This window comes from Haliotis rubra, unplaced genomic scaffold (assembly GCF_003918875.1).
Source record: "Haliotis rubra isolate DU_JTF1 unplaced genomic scaffold, ASM391887v1 Scf409, whole genome shotgun sequence".
NCBI classification, from domain to species: Eukaryota; Metazoa; Mollusca; class Gastropoda; order Lepetellida; family Haliotidae; genus Haliotis; species Haliotis rubra.
Window position 1 is genome coordinate 140,980 of NW_025767090.1, and position 13,239 is coordinate 154,218.

The 13,239-nt window shown below is 37.1% G+C and overlaps 1 protein-coding gene across 4 annotated transcripts in view; it reads left to right on the forward strand.

Annotated features, from left to right (window-relative positions):
- Positions 1 to 13: 13 nt before the first annotated feature.
- LOC124287918 (RUN domain-containing protein 1-like) overlaps positions 14 to 13,239 on the forward strand; it is a 33,294-nt gene continuing 20,068 nt past the window's right edge. The window contains exon 1 of one of the 4 annotated variants that reach the window (XM_046724404.1): positions 14 to 105. In XM_046724404.1, the coding sequence (XP_046580360.1) occupies positions 102 to 105 (4 nt within the window). In that variant the 5' untranslated portion in view covers positions 14 to 101. Of the gene's footprint in view, positions 106 to 183; positions 265 to 10,280; positions 10,324 to 12,093; positions 12,116 to 13,239 lie in introns of those variants that run through there. The other 3 variants (XM_046724406.1, XM_046724409.1, XM_046724405.1) reach the window with 3 other exon arrangements.

Genomic DNA, 13,239 nt, shown 5'->3' on the forward strand with positions numbered 1-13,239 from the left:
GTAACAGCTTTACTTGATAGCTTTGCGTTGATAAATATTCTGCGTGGGTTGATCGGATAAAATCAAATGTAAAAGAAGGGTTTCCGGTTGTATTGCATGAAATGGGTAAGAATATTTTGGCGTATGTTTATTGTTGTAAACCCAAGTATCCATGACGTTATATTTCAATGCATGAATGTTCTCAATTTTACCATAACGGTTCCGTCATATGGATCCCATCTGTGAGCGTTTCGGAAAAAGATGTCTGCTAGGCTGTCAAGACAGGTGACGGTAGTCCGGTGAAATTTTGACGTAGTGATGAAGATTATATAACTTTTAATGCGGTTAAGATATCTTCATCAGTTGAAGTATATGTTCATGTAGTTGGTAGACATTTCAGTACCCTAATTTAAATTGACGGAACCGTATTTTGTTGCATATTTTTTCCCCGTTAAACAATTCCAGTCCGTAAAGATATCATTTCACACGGAATGCAAGATCAAGATGCTATATTGGTTGGTCGCGCTGGTCAGACATCGTTAGCCAAACCAGCAACTGTCACATGTATTAAATTTCATGATTACTGCCACTACATTAACTTCCAAGTGTTGTATTTCATAGTGGTGTAACGATTCATCGATGATCGTCAACTACGCGATACGAGTGCATGGATACAAAACACATTTAGGCAATATATCCCGGTGTCAGGGGTTTTCGACGATGTAAGACAAAAACGTCATTTTTATCTGTAATATCATTTAAAGTTTTTATTTTACTAACCTTGAGTGATAAAGGATATATTCATCTATTTCACACAAAAATATCAAGTGTTTCCTACAAAAATAGCGTTGATGACATCATATCGGCGAAACTGTTGCCACTCGTAACATCCGGGTATTTTGTATGGATTTTCGACGATGAGCCATACTTTTCGCTCCGCACTGCGAGGGAGTGTTGTGATCACGTGGATTCCTATTTATATATTGCCTGTCACCAGCAGACGACTGATCTTACTGAATTTTCGCTTGCTATTTTTTTGTTATAAAGGCAACTGATTTTGCATCTGAAGTGGTATTAACGATCTCGGGTAAATAATATTGATGTTTGTTTGCTTTTTATATATACTTCCCGATTTCCATTGTCAATAAAACTTCTCACGACAGCGACTGGGCACCTGCCCTACCAGTAAAACTGTCTGTGAACTCCGATCGCACACGCATACTCACCCGATATAGCATGAGCAATGCAATCGTCGAAATCACCAGAACGTCGAATTCAGCTCGTGTTGGGATATCAGGATATTTATATTGCAAGGGTCCACGATACATCAATGTATCGCCACAAGAGACGATATATCCCGATACAACTTCAATACTAGTTAAAGTTGTAAGGAGTATTGCATTAGGAATAGGAAGGGAGTCTCTTTGAAATTCTTCTGAATTATAAAAAAATTGAACCTTTTAGGAATTTGTTTGTGGCTGTTATCTTTGTTACATGCACAAAGGAGTTGGTGTATAAGTGAAAGAGGGTGAACATTTTTCAAACTCTGTGAACTGTAGAAATACTAGAATACTTGCAGGGGTGGAAATAACTTTAAAATTGCTAGTGTACTCCGGTACAGTGGCACATGTAAAATCACTTGCCCTGATAATTTTTCCACTATACCGACTGTTTTCTTGTTGATTTTTTTAAATAAAGAACATAATTAACATTGGAATATCAACTGGACACCGATACAGTGTGATATACAAATTTGCTTGCCCGACAGAATAAACACTGGACGCGGGCGTCGGGCAATGGGTTATTTCAACCCCTGACTTGTCTTTAGTAATTGAAATATGTTTTAGTTGTTTGACAAATACCCAGTGTTCACGAATAGTGTCGGACCCTCTGACAAATCCGGCAGATTTGCCAATGGTCCGATAGAAGTCTACAACCCACCCGCCCCAGTGTCTGACTGTATACATGTATTTGACAATGACTTTGACTGAAGTTGTTATATGTGACATGTGACACTTGTTTGCTATTTATGTATCTTATGTTTGTTAATAATTTCAATGCCAATTATGAGAAATGTTAAATCTGAAATGTATGTTTAATTTAATTCTATTGGTTCTGTGAATTTTCAATGGGTCAGACAGACATCTGAAACTTGCAGGACCCAATGTCCTGTTACCTTGAATTTGAAACACCTTTCGTGAACACTGAATACCACCATTTATTAACAACTACGAACAATGTCTGAGCTTTTTTTAAGAAAGAGAACGAAAGAGAAGATAAAATTTAGAAAGCATACTTAAGAGTTTTTTCAGTGATTCTGAATTCTGATATAAATTACATTCAATTGTTTATGAAAGCATCGGTGCAGAACAACACCTTCCCAAAGGAAACTTTGGTTTCAAACTTATATATGTTAGATCAAAGTATACTGAATATGTTTGACTGTACTTTAAAAGCAATATATGCTGAAACTTTATTAAATGAACAGCTTTTTAAGTGTGTGTGAATGTAACACAAGATCTGCTGAATAACAAGTAGAGATTCAGTCATTTTATCTATCATATATGTTCTGCTATTAGAAATTGTAAAGTATCGGAATACGTATTGTATCGCCACAATTGTATCGTGATGATAATTGTCTCACAGGTTCCTTGCCAATACTTTCATGATATATCGTCTTGCCTAATTAAACTGGTATCGGGATATATCGTCTCGCCACCTAGACCACGATACACAGCTCTAGTATTTCAGGAGTAATGGTGCCTAACCCCAAGGATGGTAAAGGTGTTGATCAGCAAGAGATGCCTAACACTGAGAATAGTGAGGGGTGTTTGATGGTTAGGGGTAACTGACCATAATGATGATAGAGGGGTGTTTGATGGGAAAATTTATCCAAGAGCTAAGGATAGACTGGGGGTTAACCTACCCAAACCCTGAAACAAGTAACAAAGGCTAAGGATACAAGAGTCAAGCAAGTGACAGCATCAGCCCACTAGCTTTAATTAATCAGAGGTACAAATTGTTATATTTCAAGCCATTATTTGAATGTTTTTGACAGTTAAATAAGATGCATGCTGTCTGCCAAACACAGAATGAAAATGTTCAAACAGAAATTAAGAAACACCCACATTCATATTAATATATATAAAGCCATGTTGTGGAGATCATTTATTTCTTACTGGTAACTAGATAAATAATTAGAAGAGACTTTATCATGTATAATGTTTATTTTAAAGGTCACATGCAACGTAAAACACAGCTTTGCAGATTCTGATACCTTTCGGTATGGACTTACCGAAACAAATCATCAAAAATGCAAATTCAACTTATACAGTTGAAAAATAATGCGATGAAAAAAACGCACGAAATCGGAGTTCAAACGATTCACTAATTTTCCCCCAGAGCTTGGGGGAAAAGTGGTTTCAACAGCTGGGCTGCGCTGCGCTGGGCTACGCTCATAGCACATGCGCAGTGAAATAGGTTCGCGCAGCTTGTAAGTGGGTTGTCCGGTGAAAACTCGATGAAGGCTTTGATGTGAGCTATTTTTTTAATGTTATGTTGATATTTCACAGGCGCAAGCTTTTTATAGTATATGTTATGACAGTAGATTACCGATTTAACTGTTTATATAACTTCATTTGTCTATTTCACCACACGTTCTTCTTACCGAGTCACTTTCTCAGTTCGATACTTAAAAGCAATGTCATTATTTAGCGTTGACAGAATTTCTAACTGTGATATAGATATGTCGTTGTCACAGACAAAACTCAATGTCTGTTGTATTGACACCTATGTGTCTGCCTGCCTGTCTGCTAATGACAATATTCAATACACAATTTCGATCACTGACCACATGCAATTTGAACTTAACACCTATCAGGCTATACACCATAAACAAAACGCATGATTGATTTATGGCCCGAGTTCGGTCTCTGTCACATTATAGAATTACACAGACAGGCAGGCATGATACTTGTACACATGACATGTTATGATGTCTGTTGATTGCAAAATGTTATACACAAAAAATGAGCTTGTATTTACAAAACCCAACATCTCTATATATACACACACAATGAGCAGTGAGGACATCTGCAAATGAACCATCCGTTACACTTGAGTGCACAGTGCACACCCACCCGCTCTGACTAGGTTCGGTAACCCGGCTGCTTCGTTTCTAGGGAAGTAAACTCAGGTACAAAATATTGCACTTTTGATTTGCGATTGTACGCTTATAATTTTGTTTATATTTTTTTTCAATATATATTATATGTCATGAATAAGTGATAATTGTGTTTTAATTATGTTTGATTTTTAGGTTGTGACCTTTAATGAAATAGCACGGAAGGCAATTCCGTCGATCTAATTTTGCTGCCAAGGGCACATAGTTTGAAATCATGCTTCGATAAATCCCTGATAATACAGAATGGCATTTTGTCATCAGTGAACAGCTTCTGCAGATGGTAATAGTTTATGTGCTACATAAACTTGATAGGATATATTGTATCACTTTGAATCAGAGAACAAAACGATACTTGTTTGTTCCGCTATATGTAACATTTCATGACTGTTGCTTCTCTCATTATATTATGATTTTAAAAAAATTAATCAGTTTTTCCAGAAAGGTTTTGTCCATATGTTTCATCCAGAATCCCTGTTTATTAGATGGAATTTTAACAAACGTTATGTCAAACATTGTAAAATACTGTGCATTTGAAATTTTCTATGCTCAGCCATATAACTAATAACTTGAAATGTATCCTTTTGTGATGATAGCACAACATTCAGTATGTCGGAACTTTTGTTTCATGATGTATTGAATTATCAGTGAATTAACCTCTCCCAACAAACTTGCAATGCTCCATGATCATTGTGTAAGGTATGTCTGTACATACAAACATCACTCTTAACAAACTGGTATGTTGGTTGAACTATATTCTGATCACAATGCTGATCATGTCATACACTTGACAAAACAGTTTCTATTCTCAAGCAATATTTAGTCATGTAAGTTGTGTAAAATATGGTATACAAATATATTTTTGATTTGTGTTCCAATATAATGCTTAACTCAAAAGTATCATCATCATCTATATTTTGTTGGAGTATGTGAAAGCAATAATAAGAGGGTAGACAGATCCATTTCAGCATCATGATAAAGCTGATTATAGACAAAGGTGTGGTTTTTTTTCAAAAATCCAAAAATAGAACATTTAATTTTAGTTTGGTCTTTTTTTTCAACTTTTTCATTTTTTTAAAATACAAATTTGCAGTATGTCAGTATAGATGATAAAAGCCTGCTTTTACATGAATACTAAGTATTTCCATTCAGTATTTTCCTACAGGAACCCAACAATTTGTGGCATGAAATATTGAAACGCTCTGATGCAACTCTGAGGCTCTAGATTAGTGTCTGTCAGAAACCAAAAAGTAACATTCTCTCTTCACATGATTTTCTTGCATTGCAGACCATAATTATCATGAATGGTCTTGCTTTTAGATATCCATGATAATTTTCTGTATTGATCTAATTTCCAGTTATCAAAAAATAACATGTGTAACAAATATTAACTGAACGCTTGAGAATGGTGGTATGTGAAGTGTGATATTTTGTGGGTGTAACATCTGTATGTTGTTGGTATACAATTAGAGCCATCAAAGCAATTTCCATCATGGATGACATTCATATCATTTTACATGTTTGATACAGGCGTTCTTGTGGCTATTTGTTCTAACTACCATGCCTACATATTATAAGTAGACATGGCAATGGATGTTATTATATGGCAATGATTTTCCCCACAACTTACATCCATTTTGTACAACCGACCGATGGTTTGTGTTGTCCAAGTTAGGTGGAATTCCAGGCCACTTGCTGTGCAGTTGTGTTGTAGTGTCACAGGAATGTGCTCTACAGCGATAGAAACTAACACTTTCAACCTATTTATCCTTATGTTGATGACATGGAGCATAACCTTTGAAAATGGGAAATTTCTGCAAGTCCTTGTGGCACCTTATTATTGGCCAGTTTGACAAGGACCATAGCCGGTAGGCCTTTGACATACAAGTCTCTAGTCTCTGACTAGTAGTTGGACTCATGTGCCAATTTCTGTTGCTGCTTGAAGTGTCATGAGAATGTACTGTAATGTCACAGGAATGTGCTGCAGTGTTGCAGGACTGTGCTGTCATGTCACAGGAATGTGCTGAAATGACACAGCAATGTGATGTCATGTTGCAAGAATGTGTTTAATGTCTCTAGAATTCTCTATATTGTCGCAAGAATGGTCTGAGGAGTCATTGAATGATCTATAGTATTCGTTGGAATGGAATGGTGTGTGTTGTCAAGAATGTGCTGTAGTCACAGGCATGATCTGCAGTGTCATAGGAATGGCGTGTATTGTCAAGAATATGTTGTAGTGTCACAGGGATATGCTGTAGTGTCACAGGCATGATCTGCAGTGTCATAGGAATGGCGTGTATTGTCAAGAATGTGTTGTAGTGTCACAGAGACCTTCCAGGATCCCATAACCTCCCCCTTTCCCCTTCTGATCTGCTGTCTCTCTAAATCGAGATAATTCGATACCACATCTACTGACAACTTTTGCTAAGGATTAGCAATATTTCATATTTTCTTTGTATTATTTGAAATGATACACACACACACATACATACACCCTCACTTACACACTCACATATATATACATGTAATATTTATCTATTATATGAAATACAGTATTCTAATAAGTATGCAGACAGTGCCATGGCCCACATCTGTCTTAACCATTGATAGAGACTCCCATGAATACATATGAAAGTATATTTTTCTAGCTCAGTAGTTCTGCACCAGCAGCTGTTAACCAGCTCTGATGAATAGACAGCCAAATGTGAACATACAGGTACCAGTCTTTGACATGAGACACTGGTCTGGTAATGTGTATTTTGATGTTGCACCAGACCACTCACAATCTCTGTATGAAGCTCATGAAGGTTCAGGGAATGACCTGTTTGGAAAATGACAATATCATTCAGTGAGTCAGTTAAAGTCTGGGGTCAAGGTCAAAAGCCCCTTGGTACAAAAGCCCCTCAACCAAAAGCCCCCTAGGACAAAAGCCCCTCGAAAAATGACCAAAAGCCCCTCACTTTATGTATTAATGGGAAAATAAGATTAAAGACAAGAAATGATTAATAACATGAAACATTTTATTGCTTCATAAAATAATGACCCTAATAACTATATAAATTAATATGTAATTAGCAAATAATTTTAGTGAATAAGAAATATATATCATCAAACAAATGAAAACAAATCAACAAGAAATTATTAATGACTCGAAAAATTGTTTTACATAATAATTAATAATTAAACAAATGTTGTGGCCTATGGCGGAGAGAAAGTCCTCAGTAGAATGGACAGCATTCTGTTTTCAAAGGGCAGCTTTCTGAGGCAGTGTATTAACTCCATGATCAAGTTTTAGTGAAATGTTTTTCACAGAAATATATATACACCTTGCTCATACTTGAGCAAATTAGCTCCATTTCCTGTACACTGGTATGATAAAATACTTAAAATACTATTCTGACTGAGTTTAGTTTTATGCTGCACTCAGCAATATTCCAGCTATATGGTGGCGGTCTGTAAATGATCGAGTCTGGACCAGATAATCCAGTGATCAACAGCATGAGCATCGATCTGCGTAATTGGGAACCGATGACATGTGTCAACAAAGTCAGCAAGCCTGACCACCCGATCCCGTCAGTCGCCTCTTACGACAAGCATGGGTTACTGAAGGTTCATTCTAACCCGGACCTTCATGGGTCTTAAAATACTATAAAATATATAAGAGCAATGAGAAATGTTCATCACACTTTATCAAGCATAGTACAGTATAAAATATATGAGAGCCATGAGAAATGTTTATTCTTTTGGGGCGGCGGTGGGGTAGCCTAGTGCTTAAAGCGTTGGCTCGTCACGCCGAAGACCCGGGTTCGATTCCCCACATGGACACAATGTGTTAAGCCCATTTCTGGTGTCCCCCGCCGTGATATTGCTGGAATATTGCTAAAAGCGGCGTAAAACTAACCTCAGTCAGTCAGTCAGTCAGTTTATTCTGTTATGAAATACATGAATCGAGGGGCTTTTGAGAGGGATGCTCGAGTCAAATTAGCGAGGGGATTTTGTCCAGAGGGGCTTTTGGTCAAGGGGCATTTGTACCAAGGGGCTTTTGTCATGAGGGGCTTTTGGCCGGTCCCCAAAGTCTGTAACTGTGGAAAAAGCATCACACTAATTTAGTGTAAATATGTTTGATTAAATGGACACAGTCAAATGTGATTTGGTAGACATGGTTGTCTTCTATGAGGGACTGTGTCATTTAATATTTAGGGAATACAATACAGTGCTCGAAAATACTGAGGTCCCAGGATCGAAGATCTTTGCTCTTTCGGTATTTCAGGGATTTATATCGACCTGATCAGACTGAGATGTTAACATTCGGCCACACGTATGCAGAAAAAGTAAATAAAACATGTCATATTGGAGTAATAAATCTCCTAATTCATAATGTAACTTGTATGCAGCTTTGCAGAGGAACAGTTATAACTTTCACTTGAGATTTGTTCATCTTATATACCGGTAAAGATAAGCCTTTCAGGTTATCAAATTTTCTTCACATGTATTTTTGTTTGTGGCAGACTTTGACAAATCAAGTGTCAAGGCACAGCTGTCATGTCTCAAGCCTTCTGTATTTTGACTGACAATAAAAGTGGTTCACATGAAACAAATGTTTCATAAAATTATGCATGACATGTATTTCAACAAGTGGACAAACACAGTGATAGTTCTGGGAACATTACAATAATGTGAAGCAGGTAGATTGAGACAGGATACCATGAGTTTGGCAGAGAGGCAGACTGAGATAGGAATCTACTAATTAATTTATCATAGCCTGAGGTGGAGTTACTGCATGAGAGACCAAGGACACCAGCTGTGTTGTGACATCATCAATCAGGTGTATACACTTCATCCTGATTTAGAGGTTATATTGAATAAGTCAATTTACTTTATTTCTCAAAGGGGTTATAAAAATATATCTTGATGCAGAATAGCAATTTTGCCCGAGGTGCATTATTAAGGGCTGCAGAGATTGACAGCACAATGATTAACTCTGAAGGGGTGTGTCATGTGTTATACATGCCAGTCTTGTTGTGTAGATAAATCAGAATCCCAGTTGGAGACAGGTGTGACATTGACAACACCTACAGGGAACTCACCAGGTGAAATGTGCGTGTGGAAACAATTAGCATGCACAGGGATTATCTATTGCATCAAGTTTGAGTCGGGTGTTATCTGTTGACTCCCGTATTCCACACCCTTTGACATTCTTAACTTCATGTTGTGAATAATTTCAATTCTTGGTTGAAAATATTTTAAGTTTTATGTTACTGAAGGAAGTTTTGCCTCATCCTCATCCTCCAAGTAGCAGGCAATGAAACATGTCATGAGATGCATGTTTTGGGATTTAAGCTCTGGGCCCCATTGTGCAAAGTGATATTGCAATACAGTTTTTTGGGTTTGTATTTTTTAGTTGCCAATACACAGTCCTAGTGACTCCACATCATGATTATTGTGATGTTTTAGCACAAATCACAGTTTTAATTAATGTGTGTTTTCCAAAATCATATGTCACATGAACACACTTACATGATTATAGTTATTCGGAAGAGTTCAGCAGAATGAAATGTTTTCATCATGTACCATCAGCAGTCTGTGCTCCAAAGTTTTCATCTTGGTAGCTCAAACCTTCTGTTGACCATGTTAACATGCCTTAAAACACCTCATGCTTAGTTGCAACCATTATGATTTGATTGTAATGGATCTCTGTAGGCTCTTTTTACAAAGTTGAAACAAATACTTACCATATCAGCATTTTTTGCCAATGGTTAAACATGTTAAATAGGACAGTCTGATTATCAGCAGTACAGATATCCTGTGCATCGAAAGAATAGTCACACTTTCTATTTATTTAATGCTTAAGAATTACACATTTGCAAGGTTTAAAGGTTTTAACTACATATTTGCACCACAAAGAAGAGGGTACTACATAGAAGAGTTCAAAATTTATATTTCTTGAAAGACTCCAGTACACTTTGTGGTGGTCCTCTGTTTACACCGAACCCCCATTGATAAGCTGCTGACATGGCTAGCAGGTAGCTAGAGTAGATTAGAACCATGGTGTCTGTTGTGGGCGAGCCTTCTGTAGAGCTTCTTATCATTACACTATTGAAACACACAAGGCAGGGCTGGCTCAGTGCTGTTGTGTCCTGTGGCATGCAGACAGTTATTGTCAGGTATACATGATTGCTGGTTGATAGTGTACTGGGTGATAATTGATATATCTCCCACTGGAGTTTTCTCAGGGTTAGTTTTCCTTATATTTTGATGCTTGTGACTGGCTGAACTCTATGTGCTCTAACTTGATATGTAAAAACTATTTCCATTGCTCCAGATGGGATTTATGGGATGAATTCTACTCTATATCTTCCTGACTACAGTGGACCAGATACTTTCTGGTGTACACAAGGCCGGATACATAATTGCACTGAAGATATATTGATATGATGGATATTCTCATTACTGGATGCCGAATATTCTAAGAAAGTACTTGATGCAGCTAGTTGATACACTCACTGTAGCAAACTGAGAACACTCATTGCTACAGACTCTCCTGGGGACTCAGGATCAGACTTGGTCCCCAGTAGTCTGACTTCTTTGTGAGAGACAGCCAAATGTAACAGGTTGGTAACGTATGTCATCATACCCCGATTGCAAGTAGTGTTGCTATCAATATTGATTACTGGATTGTCTGATCCAGACACGAATGTGACCTCCATATAGCTGGAATCTTGGTGACTACTATGTTACACAACAATGTCATTGCAACTAATTTCCTTTGCAACCAACTGGTGATATCTACTGTATAAAGTATGAAGTCACTGCATCGAATTTTATATATATTTTTTTCACCATTGATCATGCTGTTGAGCCAAAAAGTGTACCTGTTGCAGATGTTTCAGTTTAATTAAGTCTGAGTTTGTGGACTAGTAAAATGTGATCTTACTAGACCAGAAGAAATGTTTCTACACTCTGGTTGACTAGTGGCTACAGATTGAGACTGATCTTGCTGGTATATTGTTTGCAACAGATGTAACAATTACTGTACAGTTCTATCCTGAAATATGTTTTCTTGGTGCTGATATAGCTCTGGCTAGATTTAAAAAAAATCTAGATTGACTTTGGTTCGTAAATGGGATATGGTCCAAAGTCCTGGCGCTGAACTGGCATGTATCATATATACCATTTTACAATTGCATTTTTCAAACATTTCCCTACATCATGTCCATTATGACGGATTGAGCATGTTGAGTTACTGAATCATTATTTTGTGCCTTAAAGTATGATACTGAAATCTTTTGTACAGACTTCTAAGATATTGCATAGTCTCTTCGCTTCAACTTGTCATATGATGGGATAAGTGATTATATGCTTACAAGACCAAAAAGAAAATTTTCTAGACCCAGCTCTGACAAGAGTGAGTGAGGGAGTTTAGTTTTATGCCGGACTCAGCAATATTCCAGCTATATGGTGGCGGTCTGTAAATAATCGAGACTGGACCAGACAATCTGGTGATCAACATCATGAGCATCGATCTGCTCAAGTTGGGAACCAATGACATGTGTCAATCAAGTCAACGAGCCTGATCACCCGATCATGTTAGTTGCCTCTTACGACAAGCATGGGTTACTGAAGATCAATATTCTAACCCTAACCTTCACGGGACCCTTCTGACAAGAGGCTCATGTTGAAGACACATGTTTTGAGAAAGTCAGGGGTAGGTAACCACACTGATCAGCTGGGTATATTCTGTATCACAGCTTGGATATAATTTGTATGAGGCAGCTGTTTCATAGTCTCGATTAATAGTAATAAAACACCTGGTCGGCCTCATTCTGGAGAAGCTTTGTTCAGCATTATTGTGGATGTGCAGACCATGTATTTGAACATACTATAGTGTTAGTGTGGATCAGAGGATTTGTAGATACTCTGGCTGACCGATATTACATGCTAAGGTGTGAATGAGAGGTTTGTAATATTTTAGTTCTTATTTCTAATTCTGTGAAATCTTTTAATACATTTGATGTATGTATTTTTAGTTTTGTTCATTATTTGTGAATTTGCAGAAACTAGAGTTAGTATGATAGGTTTGTTTGTTGTTTATCACTGCACTCAGCAATATTCCAGCTATATGATGATTGTCTGTAAATAATCAAATACCCCTGATGTTAAGAAAATCTGCAGGTTATTTTTGAGAAAATTCCAGGTTTGTGTTAACTTATTATTTTTTCCACATTTTGTTCCCAGGGCACTTACAGGCTTTTACATAGCTCTTCAAAACTGGGAGTCCTGGGGACTCAGGGCATTTTCTTTTGAGAGTCCATTTCCAAAATTGGGGGTCCATCAATTTGCATTAAATCAATGATAATGAATGCTTCCCATTTGATAATGATTATGTTAAGATATGTGTTACTTTCAATGTCATTAGAATAATGATTGTAAATAGAATGTTTATATTTTAATATGGGATCTCATTACAAACTCAGAAAGTTCTTTCCCAGAAAAAAATTATATTGCGTCCACAAGGACGCACAGGATTTTAGTTTGGGGGTACTTCACCAAATGTCTGCGTCCAATACGCAGGAATCTTGCTTCCCGTATAACCCTGCACTTAGTTTGGAGTCTTGGATAAGTCCCTGCTCTAATAATTTGATTACCATGGTCCAAGTTATGATGGTAACATGTTTAAAATGAATTTACTTGGGCCAACACTATCAGGATTCCAGGTTAAAATAGATTCCAAGCAACCTATGCTATCTGAGTATTCTGTGTAGCTGGAATATTGCCAGTTGAAGTGTTAGGTGACAAACACACTCTGAAGGAAAATTATATTTGTCAGTATTTTAAACTCATCTTGACATTGTCACAGCGACTTGATGTTTGACCAGTATCTATTGAGCAGTCAACACAAACAACAGATACAAAATTTGTACTGGGGAAGTAATGAAATCTGTTGTTTCTCCTTCAGGAGGTTTCTCAGACTTATACCTGGTTATGGTTGATATGTAGCCTGTCTATAATTTTCCACAATGACCTATAGTAACCTCAGATTTTCGTGGTTGAATGTTTGTTGATGTTGATGTTTCTTGGTT